Raw genomic sequence first — 27,994 nt, 5'->3', positions numbered from 1 at the left:
CACCACAAAACTGGGCGTGGACATTCGCCTTCCCTGCAACCTCAGCTGATTGTCCCAGAGCTGGGAAGGTGGAGCAGTGTGAATTAACAAAGCCCCATTCAGTCATCATTTCAGCAGACTGGGAGCTTCCCTACACAGCCCAGCAGCCCAGAACTGCCCCGGGGGGATGGCACTCACCTGTGACATAGCACAGTCATCCCTCAACAGAGGACCAGGGGTGCACAGCCTGGAAGAGGGGCCCACTTCCAAGTCTCAGGAGCCATACGCCAATACCGAGGACTTGTGGGTCAGTGGCAGAGACAAACTGTGGCAGGACTGAACTGAAGGATTAGACTATTGCAGCAGCTTTAAAACTCCAGGATCACCAGGGAGATTTGATTGTTAGAGCCACTCCCCTCCCTGACTGCCCAGAAACACACCCCATATACAGGGCGGGCAACACCAACTACACACGCAAGCTTGGTACACCAATTGGACCCAACAAGACTCACTCCCCCACTCACCACAAAGGCTAAGCAGGGGAGAACTGGCTTGTGGAGAACAGGTGGCTCGTGGACGCCACCTGCTGGTTAGTTAGAGAAAGTGTACTCCACGAAGCTGTAGATCTGAAAAATTAGAGATAAGGACTTCAATTGGTCTACAAATCCTAAAAGAACCCTATCAAGTTCAGCAAATGCCAAGAGGCCAAAACAACAGAAAATTATAAAAGCATATGAAAAAACCAGACGATATGGATAACCCAAGTCCAGGCACCCAAATCAAAATATCAGAAGAGACACAGCACCTAGAGCAGCTACTCAAAGAACTAAAGATGAACAATGAGACCATAGTACGGGATACAAAGGAAATCAAGAAGACCCTAGAAAAGCATAAAGAAGACACTGCAAGACTAAATAAAAAAACAGATGATCTTATGGAAATTAAAGAAACTGTTGACCAAATTAAAAAGATTCTGGACACTCATAGTACAAGACTAGAGGAAGTTGAACAACGAATCAGTGACCTGGAAGATGACAGAATGGAAAATAAAAGCACAAAAGAAAGAATGGGGAAAAAAATTGAAAAAATCGAAATGGACCTCAGGGATATGATAGATAATATGAAACGTCCGAATATAAGACTCATTGGTGTTCCAGAAGGGGAAGAAAAGGGTAAAGGTCTAGGAAGAGTATTCAAAGAAATTGTTGGGGAAAACTTCCCAAATCTTCTAAACAACATAAATACACAAATCATAAATGCTCAGCGAACTCCAAATAGAATAAATCCAAATAAACCCACTCCGAGACATATTCTGATCACACTGTCAAACACAGAAGAGAAGGAGCAAGTTCTGAAAGCAGCAAGAGAAAAGCAATTCACCACATACAAAAGAAACAGCATAAGACTAAGTAGTGACTACTCAGCAGCCACCATGGAGGCAAGAAGGCAGTGGCACGATATATTTAAAATTCTGAGTGAGAAAAATTTCCAACCAAGAATACTTTATCCAGCAAAGCTCTCCTTCAAATATGAGGGAGAGCTTAAATTTTTCACAGACAAACAAATGCTGAGAGAATTTGCTAACAAGAGACCTGCCGTACTGGAGATACTAAAGGGAGCCCTACAGACAGAGAAACAAAGAAAGGACAGAGAGACTTGGAGAAAGGTTCAGTACTAAAGAGATTCGGTATGGGTACAATAAAGGATGTTAATAGAGAGAGGGGAAAAATATGACAAACATAAACCAAAGGATAAGATGGCTGATTCAAGAAATGCCTTCACGGTTATAACGTTGAATGTAAATGGATTAAACTCCCCAATTAAAAGATATAGATTTGCAGAATGGATAAAAAAAATGAACCATCAATATGTTGCATACAAGAGACTCATCTTAGACACAGGGACACAAAGAAACTGAAAGTGAAAGGATGGAAAAAAATATTTCATGCAAGCTACAGCCAAAAGAAAGCAGGTGTAGCAATATTAATCTCAGATAAAATATATAAAGAAGTCAAGTGTGTCCTGGGTCTACCACAAAGTTCTGCCCAGGCTCTTATTTATGATCCAAATGTCAGTACCTTTTAGAGGTTTTCACTTTTGTATAGGGATTAAACAAAATAATAATATCTTTTCATTTTCTTCCAAATAATTTCATTTCCCCTGCCCTCAACAAACACACATACACCTTCCTGGAAAGTTCTTTTACTTCTTTTGGAACTGGAATCCCTATGGTTTGTCATGGGTTGAATTGTGTCCCCCAAAAAGATATGTTGAAATCTTAACCCCCAGTATCTCAGAATGTGACCTTATTTGGAAATAGGGTCATTGAAGATGTAATTACTTAACGACTGGGATTAGGGTGGACTCAATCTAATGTGAATGGTGTCCTCATAAGAAGAGAAGAAACAGAGAGATACAGACACACAGGAAGAAAGGCCATGTAAAGATGGAGGCAGGACAGCATGGCCCTGTCACACTTTGATTTGGAACTTCTAGCCTCCAGAACTGTGAGACAACAAATTTCTGTTGTTTTAAACCACCCAATTTGTGGTACTTTGTTCCAGCAGCCCTAGGAAACAAACACATTTTTCAACTACAGTCATGCCCAAAGGGTCCGGCAAAACTAAGGGACTTAAATCTATGCCATGCTGGAAGCCACAGGCTAGCTTGACAAACCCAACTGATTTGACTTCAGCTTCTTGCTCTAGGCCAGAAGTATGCCTCAGAGCTAAGAATGGTTTAAAGATTTTTAAAGTTATAGAAACAAGGAAACAAACAAACCAAGAAGAATAAGAGACACTGATTTGTGGCCACAAAGCTTAAAATATTTACTAACTGGTCCTTCAGAGAGAAGGAATTTGCTGACTCTAGCTTTAGGCAGTCATTGTAACAGCTAACTTTTACAGCCTGAAAGCAAGGTTATGTCAGTTGCTATTTCCTTAGTGCAAGGATAATGTGGGAGTTTGTTATAACTGCAGCATCTCAGGATCTTTACCCAACTCCTTCCCACCTCAGGCCTCTAAATTAGAATCTAATTCTGATCTCCTGGAGATTCTTATGCTCAAAATTTTGGGACTCAAGGACTCTAAAGCACAGGGAGTAACTGTGAAAACTGATAAATTTTTATTACCTAATCCACTCAGTACTGAGCACTTGTAGTAAGACCACAGACATCATACCTATAAGCAGGACCTATTACTATTTTTAGCCTTTCTGCTTCATAAATTATTCAATGCCTAAATAAAAAATGAACTACTGTACTTTGCTTCTGACTGCTGCAGAACTAAGAGAGCTTTAGTCTCCAATTCTCTATTCAGAGCTATAGAAAATGATTTCTGAGTAGCACACTGGGAGAGCTTTCAAAGGCATGATTTGATTTACATTCAAACAGAAATTATCACAGAAGGGATTCTAAATATTAACAAAGACAAATCCTCTGTAACTTGATGCTTCAGTTTTCTTTAACAAAGATAAAATTTAAAAGATTGTGCCATTCCAGACTCTTGGTAGCGGTAACTTTCTTAAAAGGATATATTGGAGTGTAGGCTCCATTCTCTCGGGAGTAAAAAAAAAAAAAAGAGTCTGTGGAGAGGGGATGTATGAGAAGCCATTGTTAAGAGAAGGCTGACATTGCAAGATCTTGGATAAGGTGAGATTTCTTGCCTGGGTTGGCTATCTGTCTTTTCAAGGAGTCCCCAAAATGAGATTGGGGGTGGGGTGGGGGATGGCACAAAGACATTTGCTTCATTATTCCAAGAGGCACCTGTATAGAAACTCATAAAATGATGGTAGAATGGCAGGTCCATGGTTGTAGCATTTGTTTTGCAAGGAAATTCAGCATGTATACTACCTCTGGTATAGAAGCCAGCTAGCAGCATTATGCTTACATCGGAGGGGTACGTGTTAAAAAGCACTTCACCAGTAAGTGTTTATACTACATGGCAATACCTGTTAAACTACTGTTGCACAGTCAGTTTTCCTTTTACTTAACAGTCAAGTAAAAAAAGGGAATTTAAAAATCCTTCCACAAAAGCATCCCAACTAAAAGAATCATTTACCCTCACTCTCAAGTAAGATAAGGAGGACTGAATATTTTCTCTTCAGTCAAATCTGTTTTTTTTAGCTTATTTCAAACTCTTGGTGGTACAAAAAATGTAATACCTGAAAACAAACATCCAATTTTCACCATCTCAACATGTCTGTCCATCAATTCTCCCTTCCTTTCCTTTCCCATCTCAGAGTCAGAGGGGTAAGGTAGCCCCTGACATTTAAGAAAAATCCTTCCTTACCCCTTTGATGCATAATTTAAATGGCTGGTGGCTAGGTAAATCATTAACCTCTTTAAGCCTTAATTTACACAGGTACAATGGTAAAACGCAGCTTATATAATTTTAAGAGGCAAAAATAAGATGATTCCTAAAGTCTGTTCCAGTTTTTAAATTACCATTTTGACCCTGAGTACTCCTTTACTCTTTCTGTCTTTTCCATCTTCATTTTCTAGTTTTCTACTGGCTTCTAGATGGGTCTCCTATGTTAATTCTGCTATCCTTCTAGTTACCCTAATACTTTCCTTTCTTTCTCAGCCATATTTCTCAAATTGGTGACTGATATCCAATCTCTCTGCACTTCCGCAATTGCTCCCTGCAATCTGACTCCTCCCTTGACCATTTTACTGAAACAATATTCCCAAGAGTCCCTAATACTCTTATCTGAAAATCCAATTGCTTTCTCAGTCCTCCATTTCCTTAACATTCCTACAGCATTGTCACATGACTGACTACCTCCTCCCTTTGAAATTCTTCTCTTGGCATCCTTGACATTTTATCATCTTGGTTCTTTTACTTATCTGTTTCTGTTTCCTCCATGGGCTCCATTCTTTGTTCTTTACCCCCCCTTTAAACACAGGCAATTAATGCAGCAGTTTTAAATCTCTTATTTTATCAGTAATCTAGATATTTTCCTTGGATTTCTCATCTACAACACAGTATCTTGCTTTAGCAATCAACTCTATGCAGACTCTAAATTCTCAATCTCTATTCTTTATTCTCAAACATTTAGTCCTAATTTCAACAGCCATGTGGATAATCTAAGACTTCAATTTCCTCTTCTAAATGAAAACAACCTGTGCTCCCTTCCTTCCAACTAATACCTACACTTTTTTTTCATTAAGTATCTGTTACTTGTTAGCAGCCTTCAAAGTCACCCAAGTTCAAAACTACATTCATTTTATTTAAAAATACATTAATTTTATTTCATCCTAATTATAAGATGTGATAACAGATTATTATAGAAAATGTGTTAAAATCAAGAAAGAAAACTCTATCATCCAAAGATAGCACACCATTGTTAATATTTTAAAGCCTCCACCATTTCTAACCCATCTCTCCCCTTGCTTTCTTGTATCAACTGACCTAGTCACCAAATGCCACCAGTTCTTCACAATGTCCCTTGCATCCACCTTATTCTTTCCATGTGTGATGCCACTATACCAACCCAGGCTCTTTATCATCTCACATCAGAATTAGTACAATAATTTTTTAACTTTTTTAGTGCACTGGTTCTTTACCTTGGCTGCACACTGGAATCATCTGAAGAATTTTAAAATACCAGTGTCTGGGCACTCCCTCAGAGATTTCAGCTTTATTGGTCTGAGTACGGCCTATACAACGCAATGTTTTGTGCAGCTATGGTTAAAACTACTGTTCCACACAACGGTTTCCAAACTGTGTACGAGTCACCTGGGTAGCTAGATATTCTGATTAGGTGAGTATGGGGTAGGGATTAGAGATGTACACTTTTTACAGGTATACATATTTAATGTAAATATGAACCACCATGGGGTCTTGTTAAAATACAGATTCAGATTCAGTAGGTCTGGGATGGGGCCTGAGAGTTTATGTTTCTGACAAGTTCCCAAGTGATTAATGCCAATGCCAATCGGAAGACCATTCTTTGAACAGTAAGGCTTTAAGAACCACTGCTTTAGTCATATCCTGTTCAAATCTATTTTACATTACTACTATTAAATTAATCATACCCTATTGCTTACACATCACTTTTCCAATCAAAAATTTTCAATGGCTCAATTTTCTATAAAACAACCCCCAAATTCTTGACCCTTCTATCTTCTTTTAAAAACATCTTCCTCATTATTCCTCCACACAAAAAAAGTTCAATCTGCATATACTTAAGACATAGAATAGCATTCTCAGACTCTGGCATGCAAAAGAGTCACTTGGAGAACTAACAAAAAACATTCTGGAGGTCTATCCCCAGTTATCCTGATTTGGAATCTGGAGGTCTGATGAGGCCTGAGAATCTGCACTTCTAACAAGTTTCCAGGAGTTGCTGATACTGGAGGTTTGAGAACCACATTTTGAGTAGCCTCCTCCAACTACTTAAACTGAAATCTTACCGACTCAAATCTTATCACTATCCATGAAACCTTCCAGGATAAGGATAATTAAAGTGACCTCTTCAATGCCTGTAACAGCCACTGCATATATAATTATTATGGCCCTTAGCATCAGAATATTTTGGGGGCAAAAATGAGATTATAACTCTCTTGTTTAAAAACTAGAAAAAGGAGACCGGATAGGCAAAATTACTAAGTTGCTGAGCTGGAAACACAATTCCTGTATTCTTTTCATAGTTTTAAAACCTCAGGTGCTAAAAACTCAATATAATTACGGAGAACTCCTCAGTCAGCCCTGTGAATGGTTTTTATGGCTTTTCAATAAAGTGTGAAATGCACCGATAGCTGCCCAAGTGTAAAATAGGCCCAGTAGATGTAAAGGGAAAAGTGTGACTTAGTACCTTTGATTTTCTAATGACCTCTATTTGATCTGACACTAAGTAGTTACACTTAAAGCTTTTAATAAGCAGAACAGGGGTACATTGGAAATATCTATAACACATTTTATAAAAACGTTTTTCACAAAGAGTAAAGCACCATCAACAATAACAACTACCTGTCCACAAGCACCATTTATTGAATCACTACTAGAAGTTAAAGAGTAATACAAATGGAGTTAGGACTAATATATTAGGCTCGCTCTAGAGAAGCCTATCAAGGGGTTAAAAAGCATTAGAGTATTGACTGCACCTTGCTAATAGACCTAACAAGTCTTCTCTCTCCACAGTGCTTCTAAAATTCCAAAGTGGAAAAGAAAAACCTTCACTAATTAAGAAAAAAGTGTATCATTTATTACATTAAATTCTTATAAGATTTATGTTTTAATGGTTTTGTATTTTTATGTGCTGTGCTTCCATTACATGATATTTTCTAAGTCCTCTGTATAATTAAAGCATACATGACTTGCAATCTACTGATAATGTTATTTTATATGCTTAAAATAAACTTCTGAAGTGTGGCCTCTCCTAATTTGCATAATCAGGGGTCATTCCACAAACTAAGATCCATGGGCCAAATCTGGCCTGCTGCCTGATTCTATATGGCCCAGGAGCCAAAAACAATTTTACATTTTTAAACGGCTGAAAAAAAATCAAAAGAATATTTCATGACATTTGAAAATTATAAGAAATTCAAATTTCAGTGGTCATAAATAGTTTTATCAGAACTGCCACACTCATTTGCTTATGGCTGCTTTCAGGCTACAGTGGCAGAGTTGAAGAGTTGTGACAGAGATCATATGGCCCACAAAGCCTGAAATATTTACTATCTGGCCTTTTATAGAAAAAAATTGATGATCTGAAGCATAATTCTTTGAAATATGAAAATATGTGAATTAGAGGCACTTTTATGTTTGTGTTCAATAAATGTTAAACACAAGCATTTCCAATTTTCAGTCTATTTTTCTTTGTATTTCTTTTTATCGAAACAATTTTGAATAATTAATATTTGTAAAACTCAAGATTTTGCTATTTAAGAAAGTTCTGAAAAATACACCAAAGTGAGGATTTGCCATAAAGCCCTTTTTGTTATAGAGTGGCCACAGAGACAAAAAAGAGGAGCTAGCCAGAAGAGGCAAGGAAGAATTCTATTCTGCAAATGAGTGGCACGAGTTTGCTGCAGTAAGAAAAAAGGATAGTCCATGGTAAGTCCAGATTTCAGGGCTGGAGATGGGGAATAATAGTGGCATTATTAATAGAAATGAGACATCAAAAGGAAGAGCTAGTGGATAAAGAAGACAGTACAGTTTTATAATTGCTCAACTTGAAAAACTGTCGGAATATCCTATTGAGCAAGTCCACCAGGCAGCAATATAGCACGAGAAACTTGAGAGAGGAGTCAAGGTTAGGCATCTGAGACAGACACTAATGCAATAGACACTATACATGACAAATGACATCTTTAACTGGAGGTTTCCAGAAGAACTCTCTGATTAAGGGGTTTTTATTTTATGTCCTGTGGGGTGAGGGGGTGTACCCTCTTTTAGTTTATCACTAAACAAAATTAGTAAATGAAAAAGGAAAGTTTTTAAGTAAATATTTCATTTCCGTGGTTCAAAATGAGCTGAGGAAACAGTCTAAATTATTAAATGTACGTAAGAAATTGTCAACTAACCTGACTTCAACTCTGTCTTTAAAGAACATCTTCAACAACTAAAAGAAGGCACATTTCTGTTGACGTAGGTCTTTACTAGTTAAAAAACAGCTTAGCCTTAACCATGGGGAAAAAAAATCTTTGTTCCAGTTTGCTAAAGGTGCCATTATGCAAAATACCAGAAATGGACTGGCTTTTATAAAGGGGGGTCATTAGGTTACAAATTTAGAGTTCTAAGGCCATAAAAGTGTCCAAACTAAGACATCAACAAAAGGACATCTTTACTAAGGAAAGGCTGAAAGCATCTGGAACACCTCTGTCAGCTGGCAAGGCACGTGGCTGGCATCTGCTGGTCCTTTGCCCCTGGGTTGTGTTTCAAAATGGCTTTCTCCAAAATGTCTCTAGGCTTCTGTCTCTCTTAGCTTCTCTCAGTTCTCTGCTTGGTTCTCCTAGGGCGTTTGTCTCTAAGTTTCTGGGTGTCCTCTCTTAGCTTCTCCAGGGAAAACTCTGGACTTCATCCCTTAGCTTAGCATCTCCAAACGTCCTTTTGTCTGCATCTCCCAGCATCTCCAAGCATCTAGGTCTGTGACGGCTCTTAGCATCTCCTAGGGGCAAACTCTGGATTACGTATCTTAGCTTCTCTTCAAAATGTCTCTCTCAGCTTCTGTGAGCTCCTTCTCTCCTTAAGCTCTCTTAAAGGACTCCAGTGAGCTAATCAAGACCATCCTGAATGGGCAGGGCCACATCTCCATGGAAATAATTTAATCAAAGGTCTCACCACGGTTGGATGGGTTACATCTCCATGGAAACATTCAATCGAAAGGTTCCACCCAACAAGACTGGATTAAAAAATCATGGCTCTTCTGGGGTCCATTACAGTTTCAAACCAGTACACTCTTTAATCTTAAAAAATGCACACTGAAGATGGGATATATTTTACTGTAATTACAGACAAACAGAAAATTAGTGCTAAACAGGTCTTTAAGATAATTTTCAGATTATTTATCCAACCTTTCAAGATGAAACTATCACTGAGGTTGAGTGACTCACTCAAGCTCCCACAGAGAGTCACTGTGAGAATCAAGACTAGAAACCAGTGTTCCTTTCATCTCTGCTTAGCTTTATGAAAAAAATAAATGTGTCACTCTTTTATCCAACCCAAACCTTTATATCATGCTTGGTACCAACGAACACTATGAAAATAAGAAAGCACTGTACAAATGTTAGTTGTTTAGTGATTATTCTCAAGACCAAAGATAAATAAGTTGTACAAAGTTCAGAAAAAAAAATATTTATTTTTTTTAGAAAACATTATAAGGCCTCTAAAGATTAGTTAACATATACTTCCCTAGAAAACTCTTCTAGTTTAAACGGCAATAAACATAACCAAAAGTCATTCAGGGTTTAAGGATGGGCAAGTAAGAGATCAAAGACAGGTTTATATGGATAAAATGCTACACTGAAAATTGCTGATAAAAACTAGAATAAAGGTAACCAAATGATTTATAGGGCTCTATTTTGGAAATTTTATATTAAGTTAAGAACTCCTTTGAATACAGAAAAATTGAATATAGTAATTTAATGGTATGGTTTATGTAAAGTGATATGTCAATAGATCAGTTAAAACACAGAGAATCACATACTCATACATACATATCAAGGAAATCATCACCAGGCCTACCAAATAGTATGGAATAAACCTGGCACTAATTTCCCTCACCTTTTGGTTATTAAATTGAACAATTTAATAAGCATGACATTGTAAATATACTTCAAAATCAACAATTATTAAAATAATGCTTACAGAGAATTGTTTGAAGTGAGCTATTAAGGCAGCAATTTAAAAGCATTATTACTACTATCAAGAATAAGCTATTTTCTACCCTAACTCACTTGAAGAAGATGATGCAGTCCCATTAATAACAAGGAATCATCACAGCACGGATTCTCTCATAGGAAGTAGGAATAGAACAATATACAGAAAGGCATATGTAAAAAGCCTTTCCCCCACTCCCAAATCTTAGGATATTACATTCTTCTACCACGCTGTGAATCAATGTTAGAAAGCACTGCTTGAAAAAATAGTTCCAAGTTAATTACTGCCACTAACTAGTGGGTACAGGTGACACAAACCTAAGAGATGAAATGACAAAGATTCTAAAAGATTAAGAAGTATCACGAATAATAGCAAAAAAGAGATAATATCACAAGAGTTTTGGAAGTGAAAAGAACTGATGACACTTTTAAAAATAAAAATTAAAAAAATCATATAAATTGCTGTAACTCCTTATCATGATTAGGAAAATAAATGACATTCACTTTGGGGTACATTTATCAATTTAGAAGTATATATATGTGAATAAAATTAAGGTATATATTTTAATATCATTAGGATTATTGCTTTTCCAACAAAGGTGTACATTTTTGGTAATGAAGACACTCTATGATACAACCTATATTGCTCCTCACTCAAAACATCTACATAAAAAAACTTAATGTGAGTTATGTCTGGATTGACGTGAATGTTGGTAGCTAAGAAAAACCTGTTCTGTTGTATGGAAAGTAGTGATGACACAAAAAAGAGTAATGATTTTTTTAGCCTAAGATCCCATATAATACAACTGATTTCATCTAAGCCTATCGTTAAAGATTATATATACAGTATAAGAAAAACATATACGGAAAAATTCAAATATAATACAATATGTACTCAGAAAGACTTAAATGCAAATTAAAAGATTACAAAATTTACAGAAAAGATTACACAAGTGTTTTTAAAAAGACCCCAATAAACATATTCATTAATATTTATTCCTTGCTTAGGAAACCCATCAACTTTAGATAATGTAAATATAGGTCCCACTTGCCATGATTTGCCATATCTAACATGTATAAATTTTGACCATTATCTTAGGGGATGTTAGCAAATGATCTTGATTCCATTTTATTCCCAAGGTTGACTGTTTACTTGGGGGGGTGGTTCTTTCTCTAAAACAAGGGAATAACTTTATTTAAAAGGGGCTCTTATTCTTTTAGAACCACAAAAGGGACAAAAATGATTAAACTAAGTGTTAAGCAAAACAAACTTACTGATTGTTACATATTACCAAGACACAAATTTTACCATGCAGAACTAAAAAAACTTTTTTTTTTTTTTTTACCTCTACACAGGTTTTCATCCCTGAGGCAGCAGCATAGTGCAGGGGTGTGTTTTTTTTGTTATCAACAGCATCAATAGCTGCTCTCTCATATTCGCCTTGGTCAAGTTTTGCTCCTTTCCATCTTAAGATCATCTGCAGACAATCTGCTCTTCTGAAATCATCTTCAGCAGGGCGTGCTAAGCGAGGATGCAGGGCTCCTTCAGATATCATAATTTGAGGTCCCATACACAACAAATGCATAGATGTTTCATTGTGCACATTCCGTTTATTTGGATTTCCATCTCTACCAAAAAGAAAAGTCCTAAAATGGTAAAGGAAAAGGATGAAAAACAGCTTTTTCCTGTCTTGAAATAAGAATACATAGAAGATAAACTTAAAAGATCAGCTGTATTTCTAAACCAACAATCCAATTTCTACTGAAGTATTTAATTTACAATAGGATTACTTGTAAATTTATTCTTACACTAATAAAAACAACTCCATTCTAGAGCAAAAATGCTAAGAAAAGCAAATATGCAAATTCTTACAGTACTTGCCAATGAAAGAAAAGAAGAAAGGAAGGATAAAGGAAAGAAAGGGAAGAAAAAAGTGAAGGAAAAGAGAAGAAAAAAGGAAGGGAATATATTATGTCCCCCCAAAAGCCATATTCTTTAATGCAATCTTGTGAGGGCAGACAATCTTTTGATTATTTCCATGGAGATGTGATTCAATCAACTGTGGGCTAGACCTTTGATTAAATTATCTCCATGGAGATATGGATCCCGCCCATTCAGGGTGGGTCCTAAATAAATCACTGGAGTCCTGTAAGAGAGAGACATTTTAGAGAAGGATGTGGAAACCTGATGCTTGGAGATGCGGACAGGAGGACATTTGGAGATCCTAAGCTAAGAGATGCTAGCCCAGAGTTTGCTTTGGAGAAACTAAGAGAGGACCCCCAGGAGCTAAAAAGGCTGAGAGAGACAAGCCCAGAGACATTTTGGCAAAAGCCATTTTGAAACCAAAACCTAGGAGCAAAGGACCAGCAGACTCCAGCCACATGACTTCCCAGCTGACAGAGGTGTTCCGGACGCCATCAGCCATTCTTCAGTGGAGGTATCTTCTTGTTGATGCCTTAGTTTGGACATGTTTATGGCCATAGAACTGTAAATTTGTAACCAAATAAACCCCCTTTATAAAAGCCAATCCATTTCTGGCATTTTGCATAACAGCAGCATTAGCAAACTGCAACAGAAAAGGAAGGGGAAGGACAGAAAGAAAAAGGCAAGAAGGGCAATTTATAGACTAATTGTCAAAACAAATTTACCAAACATGGGTATAGGTAAGCTGCCATAATGAATAACAAATTCAGATCTGAGGGTTGTGCTTAGCTTCTATTTTATCCGTGAGCTAGCATCATAGGATTAATATTTGAGAAAATTCAATGGTTATAAAAAGAGTGGGAATAGGTTGGGAAAGGCCTGCTACAATATGATCAGCCTATACTAGAAAACACAAATATACTATGAAATGGACTACATGTCAGAAACAGAAACTATCTGAAGATGAATGCTTGTATTTACTGTGGGGAGGCGAGATCATTAGTATTACTAAGTCGAAGTCCACAAGAGCAATGGGAAGAGAGCAGAGCCAAATTCTAAATCCTACTTATATTTGGATTGTATTTAGGGTAGTCTCATCTTAGAACACATGATTCTGACAAAAGAAACTGACCATAAAGGAAGCAGCATGAGCTCTTCAATTTCAATGCATTAGATAATCTGCAAAAACCCTTATGAGAAGATAAGTGAGAGGTCTAGTGTAAGGCAGTAACAAGTACCAGACAATTTTTGGAAAAACAAAAACTCTGGATCTGCTTTTACCATTCAAGACTCTAGACAGTCATCAGTATAACCCTTCAAAACTAGTCTGTTAGGTTTTTAACATCTACATTTATTCAATTGTCCTGAGAGGAGATGTGAAGTCTTAGGAGCAGGTACAGATGAATTAGTATTACTTATAGTAATCATGCCGGTTCCTCATAACACAGTTCTTCCCATGGAGGGGATGCAATCATGAACTGGAGGCTATACTATAGGCAATTACGGTAGGTAGAATAATGGCCCCTAAAACTGTCCATACCCTATTGCGGGACACTGATTACGTGCTTCAACTTGGCGGGCCTGGGCCAGGGGACCGGATCCGCCCCTGGGGAGGGTGGTGGGCACGGGCGACAGCGCCCTCCACAGCCCCCCGGGCCTGGGAAAGTGAGGCCGGAGGCAGGCCCCATTTCCTCACCCAAAATACCACTGTTGGGGGAGGCTTGCCGGAGGGAACCGCCTTTTCCCCACCCCCTTGTCCTGCTCGGACACTCCTCGTTGCCAGAGCAACTCCCCCACCTCTAGTGAGCATGCTCAGTTACCGGAACAACTCCCGCCCCCTGTCTATCAACCTCTGCACCCTCTCTAAACCAATCCAAGCCTTTGACCTCTACAGCTACCCCGCCCTCTAATCGCCCAATATAAGCTTGTGCTCTCGCCTAATAAAGCTCTCGCTCTCTTGGTTTTCCACACCCTCAAAGAACCGTGTCCCGCCTGCTCCTTCTCGCCGCCCTCCTTGCACGCCTCCGCCGGGGACTAGGGCCCAGTCCCCCGCCTCGCCCTCGCCTCCGGGAAAGAGCCCCCGCCGCCGGTACCCTCAGAGCAACGCCGAGAGCCGAGGGTTCAGCAACCGGCTGCCCCCCCCCCACGAAGCAGCAAACGCGACCGCAACTGGTGCCCCGTGTGAGGAATTCTCCACACGACGGTTTAGCAGGTCGCCCGCTCACCCGGACGCCTCTCCAGCTTCCCTTCTCCTCGCCTGCAAGGTAAGGGCCGCCTCTCCTTCGCCGCTCCCGGAGCCGCCTCTCCCTCGCCGCTCCGCGTTAGGGGCCGCCTCTCCCTCGCCGCTCCGCGTTAGGGGCCGCCTCTCCCTCGCCGCTCCGCGTTAGGGGCCGCCTCTCCCTCGCCGCTCCGGAGCCGCTCCTCCCTTCCCCCATTATCCCGGCTGCCTCTCCTTCTTTTCTTCTATGACCCCCATTCTTCCTAACGCTCTCCCTCTTCCCCTCCATTACTTTGCTGTCGTCCTTTGTGTCTTTCTCTCTTTGTTTGGCGCTCTGTGCCTCTTTGCAACCGCCCCCCCCAGACTGCTCCAAAATGGCGAACTTCCTTCTTCTTCTACTGAGGGGAGGAAGTGCTCTAGTGATGACGTCAGCCCTAAGCCGGGCTGGAAACCGCATGCGCTTTACCCCGCCCTTTCACAGGGCGGAGTTAGTCCGCCATCTTATGCCTTAAGCCCCGCCCATTCGCAGGGCGGAGTTAGTCCGCCATCTTATGCCTTAGTCCCCTCCCTTTCACAGGGCGGAGTTAGTCCGCCATCTTATGCCTTAAGCCCCGCCCATTCGCAGGGCGGAGTTAGTCCGCCATCTTATGCCTTAGACCCCGCCCTTTCACAGGGCGGAGCTAGTCCGCCATCTTGTGCCTTGGACCCCGCCCTTTCACAGGGCAGGGCTGGTCCACCATCTTGTGTCGTAGCCACGCCCACTGCGCCGCCATCTTGCGACGCATGGGGCCTCCCACTTCCGCCCCCCCCCTCCGGCGAGCTCCCCCTCGGAGCCGCTACCGGCAGCTGCCGCCGCTCCTCCCACCCTGCCGACTAACAACCCCTGGCTGCCTTCTACACCTCAAGGCAACCCTTGGGGCAACGCTCCTCCTACCCCCACTCCCGTGCCAGGCCTTCTGCAAGTGCGTCCTCCTTTCTCTCGTGCTTTTCGCTGCTTTCCTCTTAACCTTGCCCCCACCCCACAGAGGCCGCATAACTGGTATCCCATTGACTCAGATACTATCAAGCAGCTTCGCAGGGCCGTCAAGGAGGACGGGTTAGGTAGCCCATACGCTTCTCAAATACTGCAGGATCTCGGCATGGATTTTTGCATCCCCCAAGACTGGGCCTCGCTTGCCCGTTCAATTTTTAACCCCGGTCAGTTTGTTGATTGGCGTGCTCACTACCAGGCCGAGGCAGCTAAGCAAAGTGAGCAAGACGCAGCCATTGGAGTCTATCATCCCCCCGAAGCCTATTTGGGCACGGGAGCGTTTCTAAATGCGGCTGCTTATATTCATGCCCCTGCTACCTTCTGGACTGTCCTCAGAGGCATCGCCTTACGTGCGTTTGCCAACTGCTCTGCCCGTCGACCTGACAACTTTACCAAGCTCCTCCAGGAGCCAAACGAACCTTTCGCCACCTTCGTTTCCAGGGTTGAAGAAGCCTGTGCTAGAAAAGTTAGCAACCCCCAAGCACAGCTAGCTCTCACCCGGGAACTCATTCTAGAAGGGGCTAACCCCCCCTGTAAGCAAGCCATTCTCCCCTTGCGGGAAAAAACTCTGAATGATTGGGTTCTTGCCTGCAGCGCCTTTGACCCAGCTGCTGCGTCCCTAGCCCAGGCTGTTTCTGGCGCTGTCACTGCCGCCTTAGCCGCCACCACTGGTTGTTTTAAGTGCGGGCAGAGCGGTCATTTTGCCCGGGAGTGCCCCAATGCGGAGGTCAAACGCCCGCCTTTCAGGCAACGCAATGGGCGCCCCCCTCCCACTCCCTGCCCACGCTGCCAGCGTGGCTATCACTGGGCACGCGATTGCAAGGGCAGCCACAGAGATCTTAGCAAGGATAGCTTAAAAAACCTCTGCTATCCATGGTGCCCTGACGGCAGCCAGCGCCAGGGCACTGAGCAAGCTTTAAACTCCACGCGGGGCAAGCCTCAGCCCCGCCCCTAAGAGGCAGCGTGCCGGCCGGTTCTAATAAAACTAATCATTTTACCGGCAGTAAAACGCTTCTCTGGACAGTCCCTATCACTCCAGAAAAGCCTACTCGTAAGCTAAAAATAGAGGGACAATGGTACACGGGCACGCTCGATTCAGGGGCAGAAGTCTCTTGCATGCCCGCTCAGTATGCCACCATGTGCATGGTTTTTGATGGTCCCTCAGTAGTGGGAGCCACCGGTACCTCTACTTCTCTTCAGGCCTTGAGACCCGTTAAGTGGGAGGATGAAGAGGGCCACTCAGGCACCTTCCGCCCGTTATTTCTGGACACCATAGACCAAATTTTATGGGGCCGTGATATCCTCGCCGCTTTTGGGGCAGTGCTTACCGCGCAGCCCCCCCAATGATGTGCGCCACTGCTCGTTTAACACCTCCAGCGCCCGTTCCTCTACAGTGGGATACTGAGGAACCTATATGGGTAGAGCAGTGGCCCCTTCCCACGCATAAATTAGTAGCACTCCAAGCCCTTGTCCAGGAGCAGTTGGACGCTGGCCACATAGAACCTTCTACTAGTCCCTATAATTCGCCAGTGTTTGTTATTCATAAAAAGGCCACAGGGAAATTTAGGCTCCTCAATGATCTGCGGGAAATCAATAAGCATATTCTTCCCATGGGTTCCCCGCAGCCTGGCCTCCCTCATCCGGTGGCCATCCCGGCCCACTATTATGTAGCCACCATTGACATCAAAGACTGTTTCTTTTCCATCCCGCTACATGAGCGAGACCGCCCGCGTTTTGCCTTTACAGTCCCCGTCCCCAATCACGCGGGCGCAGCTAGCAGGTACCAATGGAAAGTCCTCCCTCAAGGGATGCGTAACAGTCCGGCCATCTGCCAAATGTATGTTAATCACGCAGTGGCCCCCCTGCGAAAGCGGGCCATGCTCATCCATTACATGGATGACATCTTGGTGGCCTCTAAAGATGCCGAGGCACTTCCTCTAATCCTTAAAGACCTCACCACTAATTTAGCTGACCTCGGCCTTACGATTCAGCCCGATAAGGTTCAAATTGTGCCACCACTAGCCTTCTTAGGGTTTAGTATTGACAAAACTATTGCCCCGTCCGCTCCCCAGTTGGACATACCGAATCGAGTCACTATCACTGAGCTCCAACAGCTCTGTGGCCAAATCAATTGGCTCCGCTCTGCGTTGCCAATCACCACTGCGCAGCTCCAACCACTTTTTATGCTGCTAAGTGTCCCTGAAACCCCGCCGTTAGCAATCTCTCGGCGCATTAAGCTCACCCAGGAGGCAAAGGAAGCCATTGCCGCTATTAACAGGGCGCTTGCTGCCTGTTGTCTCAACAGGTTTAACACTAAAGAGGGCAATCTTACAGCACTCATCCTTCCTACGCCCGGCACACCCATGGGCTGCCTGTGGCAAGAAGGCCCTCTGCTTTGGGTACACCCTGCTAAGAGCCGGCTTAGAAAAATTTGCCCCGCAGTGCGGCTTTGGATCAGCCTAGCTTCAGATCTAGTCACTCTGGCTGTTCATGTATTTGGAGTGCCGCCGGAAAAAATTATCTGGCCCCTGGACGCAGGCCAAACTCGCCTGCTTATACGTGATAACCCAGACATGCAAATCCTCTTAGAAGGATTTCAGGGAGAATTCAGCTGTCATTATCCTAGCCATCGACTGTTACAGGGGCTCGCCAAGCTTCCCTTCCGCAGCCCCTTCCATCCTTTCCCCTCCTCTGCACCCATCCCGGGTGCCACTACCGTTTTCACTGACGCCTCCAAAACCCGTTTTGCCTTCCTCTCTTATTCCCAGGACCACCCTGAACCCCGCCTATTCAGTTATGTTAACCTTCATTCAGTCCAAGTGGGGGAAATTCTGGCAGTGTCATACGCGCTAAACGCCCACTGCAACCACCCAGTAAACATTTTCACAGACAGCCTCTACACGTATCAGGTCTGCCGAGTCCTCGCGTTTTCCACCTTTTTCCCGGGAGACTCGGCCATTGATAAAGCACTTTCTGACCTCAGAAGCATCCTGGAGCATCGACAGGATCCTTGGTTCATTAGCCACATTCGTAGTCACTCAGGCCTTCCGGGGCCCCTGGCTAATGGCAATAGTATAGTAGACCAAGCGGTCTCAGCTCAAAATACCCAAGCTATGCTAACTCACACGGCAGCCCCTCCGGGGGACGCTGTTAACCAGGCCAAGCTATTGCATTCTAGGTTTCACTTTTCGGCTACGTCGTTACATCATCTATGTGGCCTCCCCCTAGATACCTGTAAACATCTTGTCCGCAATTGTGCAACTTGTGCGCCCTTTGCGCCGCTTGGCCCCCTGCAACCTCAGGGAGTCAACCCACGAGGCCTAAAACCCAATTCTAGATGGCAAATGGACGTAACTCACGTTCCGTCCTTTGGACGCCTCAAATATGTGCATGTAATAATTGACACTTTCTCAGCCATGTGTTATGCAGTCCCCCTTGCCGGGGAAACGACAAAACACTGTATCAAGGCCCTAAGACAAGGAATTCTCTTCATGGGAGTTCCCTGGGACCTAAAAACGGACAATGGGCCTGCCTATCGCAGTGCCTCCTTTGCGGCCTTTCTTCAGTTATATAACATCACCCATCATTTCGGCATCCCCTATAATCCTCAGGGGCAAGCCATTGTGGAAGCAGTCCATCGCCGCTTAAAAATACAAATTGAAAAAGAGAGGGCTATGTTCCCCCAGGCAACTCCAGGGGACCTTATCATAGCAGCCCTTATTCACCTCAATCTACTCACATTCAATAAGGATGAACTTTCGCCCCTACATAAACATTGGGGGCCCTCATATAGGCCCACCCAGGCCCCGATGGTCTACTGGAAGGACCCAGAGAATAATGCCTGGAAGGGTCCCTCCCCACTCCTCGCCCAGGGGCGCGGGTTTGCTTGTGTTTTTCCAGATGATGCAGCACAACCAATCTGGATCCCAGGAAGGGCAATCCGGCCCGCCACCAGCAACCAAGCGTCTAACGAGACGAGAACGCCGTCATCTCCGCAGCCTGGTGCACCAGATGACAACAGTACACCTGAGCCTGGACCCCAGCCCGAGTGAGACCCCAGAGAAAATAGAGATCAGAGAAATTATACGCCTCTATAGGCAGGCGAAAGCCAGCCCCCTACACCTCCACAACCCTCACCCTAGTATTGCTTCCCTTCTTACAATCATGTTGGCTCTCGCCTCTTCTACCCAGGCTGTCTCTCAGCCCCACTACCCCCACCAGCCTTGGAAATGGACCCTTGTGCGTTGGGAGGATTCAAAAATTGTCTTTTGCAATATCACTGCACAACCCCCCTCCTTTTCTTTTAATGCCTCTGATCTGTTTCTTCCCGGAACCTTTGCCCCCGCCTATAGCGATTCTGGTAGTACTAGAAGGGGAGGCCGAGTTGGAGTACGCAGTAACAAAAATCTAGACCAGTATTACATGTGCCCATCCTCAAATCCTGGAAAATCGTACTGCAATTCCCCCAACGAGTACTACTGTGCATACTGGGGGTGTGAAACATTAGCCACTAATTGGAAGCCTCCTGTTCCTGATCAATACCTTACCTTAAAGTGGGCCCCTACAGGGTGCAAACTCCCTACAGTTAACTGGCTCGGCCAAGAAAGCGAGGGATCCTGCACACATCTTAATCTGACAGTGCAGCTCCCCAGTGATCCCTCCTGGTTACTCGGTCGAACTTGGGGCTTCAGAGTCTATGAGAAAGGAGCCGACCGAGGATCACTTATTCTCATAAAAAAGGAGGCTGTAAGCCAACCATGCCAAAATACTGCATTAAAAGCACCCTCTGGCATAGGTCCCAACCAAGTCCTTAACCCTCTTAATCCACAGCCCTCCAGCCGCACCTCAAGTACAAGCAGCGCATCCGGAAACCGCACCTCAGCTACAAACAGCGCATCGCCAACCCCACCACCCCAACCTTTCCTACCCCCCTCTCGTTACTCCTCTCCCCTCCTCGACCTTATCCAAGCGGCCTTCACCTCAGTGAATTCCTCCAACCCCAATCTTACCTCCTCTTGTTGGCTTTGCCTCTCCACTTCCTCCCCCCTGTATGAGCCGGTCGCCTCCAACCTTTCTTTTTCAGAAAACACAGAGGACAGCCCTTCGGAATGCAATTGGAATACCTCTGCCGTCCCCTTAACCTTTCATTCAGTCTCCTTTACAGGAAAGTGCATCCGCCCTCACTCGAGTAACTCTCCCAGCCTCACAGCTTGTGCCAACTACTCCTCTCCCAGCAGCTCTGCCAAGTTTCTTATTCCCCACAACTCCTCCCAATGGCTCTGCTCCTCTACAGGACTTACCCCCTGCCTTAATGTACAAACCCTCAATACAACTCATGAAACTTGCCTCTTGATTGTCCTCATCCCTAGGGTCCTATACCACAGTGAGGAAGACTTCTTCCTCCGCCTGGAAACAACTGCAGCTCCTGCCCCACTGCAAAAGCGAGAGCCCATCACCGTTCTCACAATTGCCTCCCTCCTAGGTCTTGCAGGCGCTGGCACCGGAATCGCTGCATTAGCCAGTCAAAGCTCCGCCCTAACTCACCTCCGGGCGGCTGTTGACGAGGACATTCGTCACCTACAAGACGCTATTTCCCATCTTAAAAATTCTGTCAATTCCCTCTCTGAGGTAGTGCTCCAAAACCGCCGAGGTCTCGACCTTCTCCTCCTCAAAGAAGGGGGCCTCTGCGCCGCCCTAGGAGAAGAGTGCTGTGTATATGCCAATTCCACAGGTCTCGCCGAGGACAGCCTAAAAAAGGTCCGAGAGGGACTGGAACAACGTAAAAGAGACCGTGAAGCCACCAACTATTGGTCCCACATCTTTACACCCCTCCTCCCATACCTCCTCCCTCTCCTTGGCCCCCTACTAATGATCATTCTAGCTCTCACCCTAGGGCCCTGCATTATCCGCAGAATCGTCCAACTTGTAAGGAAACAAACGGATGCTATTTTTTCCTCGTTCGTGCAAGTTCAGTACCAGCGACTCGCCACCTCTGACGCTGCCTACTCCAAGATGACAACCAACCCTCAGCGACCTCGCCGCCACCGGTCAACCCGTCGACCGCGAGGCCCTTCTCAATCGCCTGAACCTCGTATCAACCCCGAGCTCCAGCTTCTCTAAACTTTCGCCCAGCCCGCTACCAGCAAGGCCCTTGTCGAGCGCCCGGGCGCCACACCAACGCTGAGCTCCAGCCTTGCTGAGCCACCGTCTACCCCTTTTTCCCCTCCCCAACCGTCCCCTTCCCTCATCCCTTGGCGGACCTCTCCGGTAAGCTTCTCCCTTTAATTTGAAAAGAAGGGGGAAATGCGGGACACTGATTACGTGCTTCAACTTGGCGGGCCTGGGCCAGGGGACCGGATCCGCCCCTGGGGAGGGTGGTGGGCACGGGCGACAGCGCCCTCCACAGCCCCCCGGGCCTGGGAAAGTGAGGCCGGAGGCAGGCCCCATTTCCTCACCCAAAATACCACTGTTGGGGGAGGCTTGCCGGAGGGAACCGCCTTTTCCCCACCCCCTTGTCCTGCTCGGACACTCCTCGTTGCCAGAGCAACTCCCCCACCTCTAGTGAGCATGCTCAGTTACCGGAACAACTCCCGCCCCCTGTCTATCAACCTCTGCACCCTCTCTAAACCAATCCAAGCCTTTGACCTCTACAGCTACCCCGCCCTCTAATCGCCCAATATAAGCTTGTGCTCTCGCCTAATAAAGCTCTCGCTCTCTTGGTTTTCCACACCCTCAAAGAACCGTGTCCCGCCTGCTCCTTCTCGCCGCCCTCCTTGCACGCCTCCGCCGGGGACTAGGGCCCAGTCCCCCGCCTCGCCCTCGCCTCCGGGAAAGAGCCCCCGCCGCCGGTACCCTCAGAGCAACGCCGAGAGCCGAGGGTTCAGCAACCGGCTGCCCCCCCCCCCCACGAAGCAGCAAACGCGACCGCACCCTATTCTTTGGAACCTGTGAATATGTTACCCCACACAGAGAAAGAGACTCTGCAGATGTGATTAAATTAAAGATCCTGAGATGGGGAGATTATCCTGGATTATCCTAGTAGGTCCAATGTAATAACAAGGGCCCTTATAAGAGTGAGATAGGAGTTCAGAGTCAGAGAAGGGAATGGAAAATGCTATGCTGCTGACTTGGATAACAGAGGAAGAGACGACAATGCAAAGACCACTACTACATTTGCCATAACTCTTTTTTTTTTTTTATCATCATTTTATTGAGATATATTCACATACCACGCAGTCATACAAAACAAATTGTACTTTCAATTGTTTACAGTACCATTACATAGTTGTACATTCATCACCTAAATCAATCCCTGACACCTTCATTAGCACACACACAAAAATAACAAGAATAATAATTAGAGTGAAAAAGAGCAATTGAAGTAAAAAAGAACACTGGGTACCTTTGTCTGTTTGTTTCCTTCCCCTACTTTTCTACACATCCATCCATAAACTAGACAAAGTGGAGTTTGGTCCTTATGGCTTTCCCAATCCCATTGTCACCCCTCACAAGCTACATTTTTATACAACTGTCTTCGCGATTCATGGGTTCTGGGTTGTAGTTTGATAGTTTCAGGTATCCACCACCAGCTACCCCAATTCTTTAGAACCTAAAAAGGGTTGTCTAAAATGTGCGTAAGAGTGCCCACCAGAGTGATCTCTTGGCTCGTTTAGGAATCTCTCTGCCACTGAAGCCTATTTCATTTCCTTTCACATCCCCCTTTTGGTCAAGAAGATGTTCTCCGTCCCACGATGCCGGGTCTACATTCCTCCCCGGGAGTCATATTCCACGTTGCCAGGGAGATTCACGCCCCTGGGTGTCTGATCCCACGTAGGGGGGAGGGCAGTGATTTCACCTTTCAAGTTGGCTTAGCCAGAGAGAGAGGGCCACATCTGAGCAACAAAGAGGCATTCAGGAGGAGATTCTTAGGCACAAATATAGGGAGGCCTAGCCTCTCCTTTGCAGCAACCGTCTTCCAAAGGGTAAAACTTATGGTAGAGGGCTCAACCCATCAAACCACCAGTCCCCTATGTCTGTGGTCATGTTAGCAACCATGGAGGTGGGGTAGGCGAATACCCCTGCATTCTCCATAGGCTACTCAAGGGGGCACTACATCTTTTTTTTTTTTTTCCTTGTTTTTCTTTTTTTTTTTTTTTTTAACTTTCCCTTCTTTTTTAAATCAACTGCATGAAAAAAAAAGTTAAAAAGAAAACAAACATACAATAAAAGAACATTTCAAAGAGACCATAACAAGGGGGTAAGAAAAAGACAAGTAACCTAAGATAACTGCTTAACTTCCAACATGTTCCTACTTTACCCCAAGAAAGTTACATAATATAGCAACATTTCTGTGAACTTGTTCCTACTATATCCATCAGAAATTAACAGACCATAGTCATTTCTGGGCATCCCCAGAACGTTAGCTTATCTGTTCTTCTTGGATTATTGTTCCTCCTTCCTTAATTGCTCTCTACTGCTAGTTCCCCTACATTCTACATTATAAACCATTTGTTTTACATTTTTCAAAGTTCACATCAGTGGTAGCATATAATATTTCTCTTTTTGTGCCTGGCTTATTTCGCTCAGCATTATGTCTTCAAGGTTCATCCATGTTGTCATATGTTTCACCAGATCGTTCCTTCTTACTGCCGCATAGTATTCCATCGTGTGTATATACCACATTTTATTTATCCACTCATCTGTTGAAGGACATTTGGGTTGTTTCCATCTCTTGGCAATTGTGAATAATGCTGCTATGAACACTGGCGTGCAGATATCTGTTCGTGTCACTGCTTTCCGATCTTCCGGGTATGTACCGAGAAGTGCAATCGCTGGATCGAATGGTAGCTCTATATCTAGTTTTCTAAGGAACTGCCAGACTGACTTCCAGAGTGGCTGAACCATTATACAGTCCCACCAACAATGAATAAGAGTTCCAATTTCTCCACATCCCCTCCAGCATTTGTAGTTTCCTGTTTGTTTAATGGCAGCCATTCTAACCGGTGTTAGATGGTATCTCATTGTGGTCTTAATTTGCATCTCTCTAATAGCTAGTGAAGCTGAACATTTTTTCATGTGTTTCTTGGCCATTTGTATTTCCTCTTCAGAGAACTGTCTTTTCATATCTTTTGCCCATTTTATAATTGGGCTGCCTGTACTATTGTCATTGAGTTGTAGGATTTCTTTGTATATGCAAGATATCAGTCTTTTGTCAGATACATGGTTTCCAAAAATTTTTTCCCATTGAGTTGGCTGCCTCTTTACCTTTTTGAGAAATTCCTTTGAGGTGCAGAAACTTCTAAGCTTGAGGAGTTCCCATTTATCTATTTTCTCTTTTGTTGCTTGTGCTTTGGGTGTAAAGTCTAGGAAGTGGCCACCTAATACAAGGTCTTGAAGATGTTTTCCTACATTATCTTCTAGGAGTTTTATGGTACTTTCTTTTATATTGAGATCTTTGGTCCATTTTGAGTTAATTTTTGTGTAGGTTGTGAGGTAGGGGTCCTCTTGCATTCTTTTGGATATGGATATCCAACTCTCCCAGCCCCATTTGTTGAAAAGACCATTATGACTCAGTTCAGTGACTTTGGGGGCCTTATCAAAGATCAGTCGGCCATAGATCTGAGGGTCTATCTCTGAATTCTCAATGCGATTCCATTGATCTATATGTCTATCTTTGTGCCAGTACCATGCCGTTTTGGCAACTGTGGCTTTATAATAAGCTTCAAAGTCAGGGAGTGTAAGTCCTCCCACTTCATTTTTCTTTTTTAGAGTGTCTTTAGCAATTCGAGGCATCTTCCCTTTCCAAATAAATTTGATAACTAGCTTTTCCAAGTCTGCAAAGTAGGTTGTTGGAATTTTGATTGGGATTGCATTGAATCTGTAGATGAGTTTGGGTAGAATTGACATCTTAATGACATTTAGCCTTCCTATCCATGAACATGGAATATTTTTCCATCTTTTAAGGTCCCCTTCTATTTCTTTTAGTAGAGTTATGTAGTTTTCTTTGTATAGGTCTTTTACATCTTTGGTTAAGTTTATTCCTAGGTACTTGATTTTTTTAGTTGCTATTGAAAATGGTATCTTTTTCTTGAGTGTCTCTTCAGTTTGTTCATTTCTAGCATATAGAAACATTACTGACTTATGTGCATTAATCTTGTATCGCGCTACTTTGCTAAATTTGTTTATTAGCTCTAGTAGCTGTATCATTGATTTCTCAGGGTTTTCTAGATATAAGATCATATCATCTGCAAACAATGACAGTTTTACTTCTTCTTTTCCAATTTGGATGCCTTTTATTTCTTTGTCTTGCCGGATTGCCCTGGCTAGCACTTCCAGCACAATGTTGAATAACAGTGGTGACAGCGGGCATCCTTGTCTCGTTCCTGATCTTAGAGGGAAGGCTTTCAGTCTCTCACCATTGAGTACTATGCTGGCTGTGGGTTTTTCATATATGCTCTTTATCATGTTGAGGAAGTTTCCTTCAATTCCTACCTTTTGAAGTGTTTTTATCAAAAAGGGATGTTGGATTTTGTCAAATGCTTTTTCAGCATCTATTGAGATGATCAATTGATTTTTCCCTTTTGACTTGTTAATGTGTTGTAATACATTGATTGATTTTCTTATGTTGAACCATCCTTGCATGCCTGGAATGAACCCCACTTGGTCATGGTGTATGATGTTTTTAATGTGTCTTTGGATTCGATTTGCAAGTATTTTGTTGAGGATTTTTGCATCTATATTCATTAGGGAGATTGGCCGGTAGTTTTCCTTTTTTGTAGCATCTTTGCCTGGTTTTGGTATTAGATTGATGTTAGCTTCATAAAATGAGTTAGGTAGTGTTCCATTTTTTTCAATGTTTTGAAAGAGTTTGAGTAAGATTGGTGTCAGTTCTTTCTGGAAAGTTTGGTAGAATTCCCCTGTGAAGCCATCTGGCCCTGGGCATTTATTTGTGGGAAGATTTTTGATGACTGATTGGATCTCTTTGCTTGTGATGGGTTGGTTGAGGTCTTCTATTTCTTCTCTGGTCAGTCTAGGTTGTTCATATGTTTCCAGGAAATTGTCCACTTCTTCTACATTATCCAGTTTGTTGCCATACAGTTGTTCATAATATCCTCTTATAATTTTTTTAATTTCTTCAGGATCTGCAGTTATGTCACCTTTTTCATTCATTATTTTGTTTATATGGGTCTTCTCTCTTTTTGATTTTGTCAGTCTAGCTAGGGGCTTGCCAATCTTGTTGATCTTCTCAAAGAACCAACTTTTGGTGATATTTATCCTCTCTATTGTTTTTTTGTTCTCTATGTAATTTATTTCTCCTTTAATCCTTGTTATTTCTTTTCTTCTACTTGGTTTAGGATTGGTTTGCTGTTCATTTTCTAGCTTCTTCAGTTGATCCATTAGTTCTTTGATTTTGGCTCTTTCTTCCTTTTTAATATATGCGTTTAGTGCTATAAATTTCCCCCTTAGCACTGCTTTTGCTGCATCCCATAGGTTTTGGTATGTTGTGTTCTCATTTTCATTCGTCTCTATATATTTAGCAATTTCTCTTGCTATTTCTTCTTTAACCCACTGATTGTTTAGGAGTGTGTTGTTTAACCTCCAGGTATTTGTGAATTTTCTAAGTCTCTGATGGTTATTGACTTCTAATTGTATTCCATTGTGGTCAGAGAATGTGCTTTGAATAATTTCAATCTTTTTAAATTTATTGAGGCTTGTTTTATGTCCCAGCATATGATCTATTCTGGAGAAAGTTCCGTGAGCACTAGAAAAGTATGTGTATCCTGGTGATTTGGGATGTAATGTCCTGTATATGTCTGTTAAATCTAATTTATTTATCAGATTGTTTAGGTTTTCAATTTCCTTATTGGTCTTCTGTCTGGTTGATCTATCTATAGGAGAGAGTGATGTGTTGAAGTCTCCCACAATTATTGTGGAAACCTCAATTGCTTCCTTTAGTTTTTCCAGTGTTTCTCTCATGTATTTTGTGGCACCTTGATTGGGTGCATAGACATTTACGATTGTTATTTCTTCTTGCTGAATTGCCCCTTTTATTAGTATGTAGTGGCCTTCTTTGTCTCTCAAAACATCCCTGCATTTGAAGTCTATTTTATCTGAGATTAATATTGCTACACCTGCTTTCTTTTGGCTTTGGCTTGCATGAAATATTTTTTTCCATCCTTTCACTTTCAGTTTCTTTGTGTCCCTGTGTCTAAGATGAGTCTCTTGTATGTAACATATTGATGGTTCATTTTTTTTGATCCATTCTGCGAATCTATATCTTTTAATTGGGGAGTTTAATCCATTTACATTCAACGTTAAAACCGTGAAGGCATTTCTTGAATCGGCCATCTTATCCTTTGGTTTATGTTTGCCATATTTTTCCCTCTCTCTATTAATATCCTTTATTGTACCCATACCGAATCTCTTTAGTACTGAACCTTTCTCCAAGTCTCTCTGTCCTGTCTTTGTTTCTCTGTCTGTAGGGCTCCCTTGAGTATCTCCAGTAGGGCAGGTCTCTTGTTA

General features: G+C 43.1%; 1 protein-coding gene across 1 annotated transcript in view; it reads right to left on the bottom strand.

Moving 5' to 3' along the window:
* The window catches only part of ANKIB1 (ankyrin repeat and IBR domain containing 1), a 138,823-nt gene that overhangs the window by 94,981 nt on the left and 15,848 nt on the right, over window positions 1-27,994 (bottom strand). The window contains 2 exon segments of the mRNA XM_037836653.1: window positions 6,939-6,946; window positions 11,647-11,947. Of these exon segments, the coding sequence (XP_037692581.1) occupies window positions 6,939-6,946; window positions 11,647-11,947 (309 nt within the window).

Source organism: Choloepus didactylus, chromosome 5 (assembly GCF_015220235.1).
Source record: "Choloepus didactylus isolate mChoDid1 chromosome 5, mChoDid1.pri, whole genome shotgun sequence".
In the NCBI taxonomy this organism is placed as follows: Eukaryota; Metazoa; Chordata; class Mammalia; order Pilosa; family Megalonychidae; genus Choloepus; species Choloepus didactylus.
The sequence above is the reverse complement of the archived record's forward strand: the minus strand, read 5'-3'. Positions and strand labels throughout refer to the sequence as shown.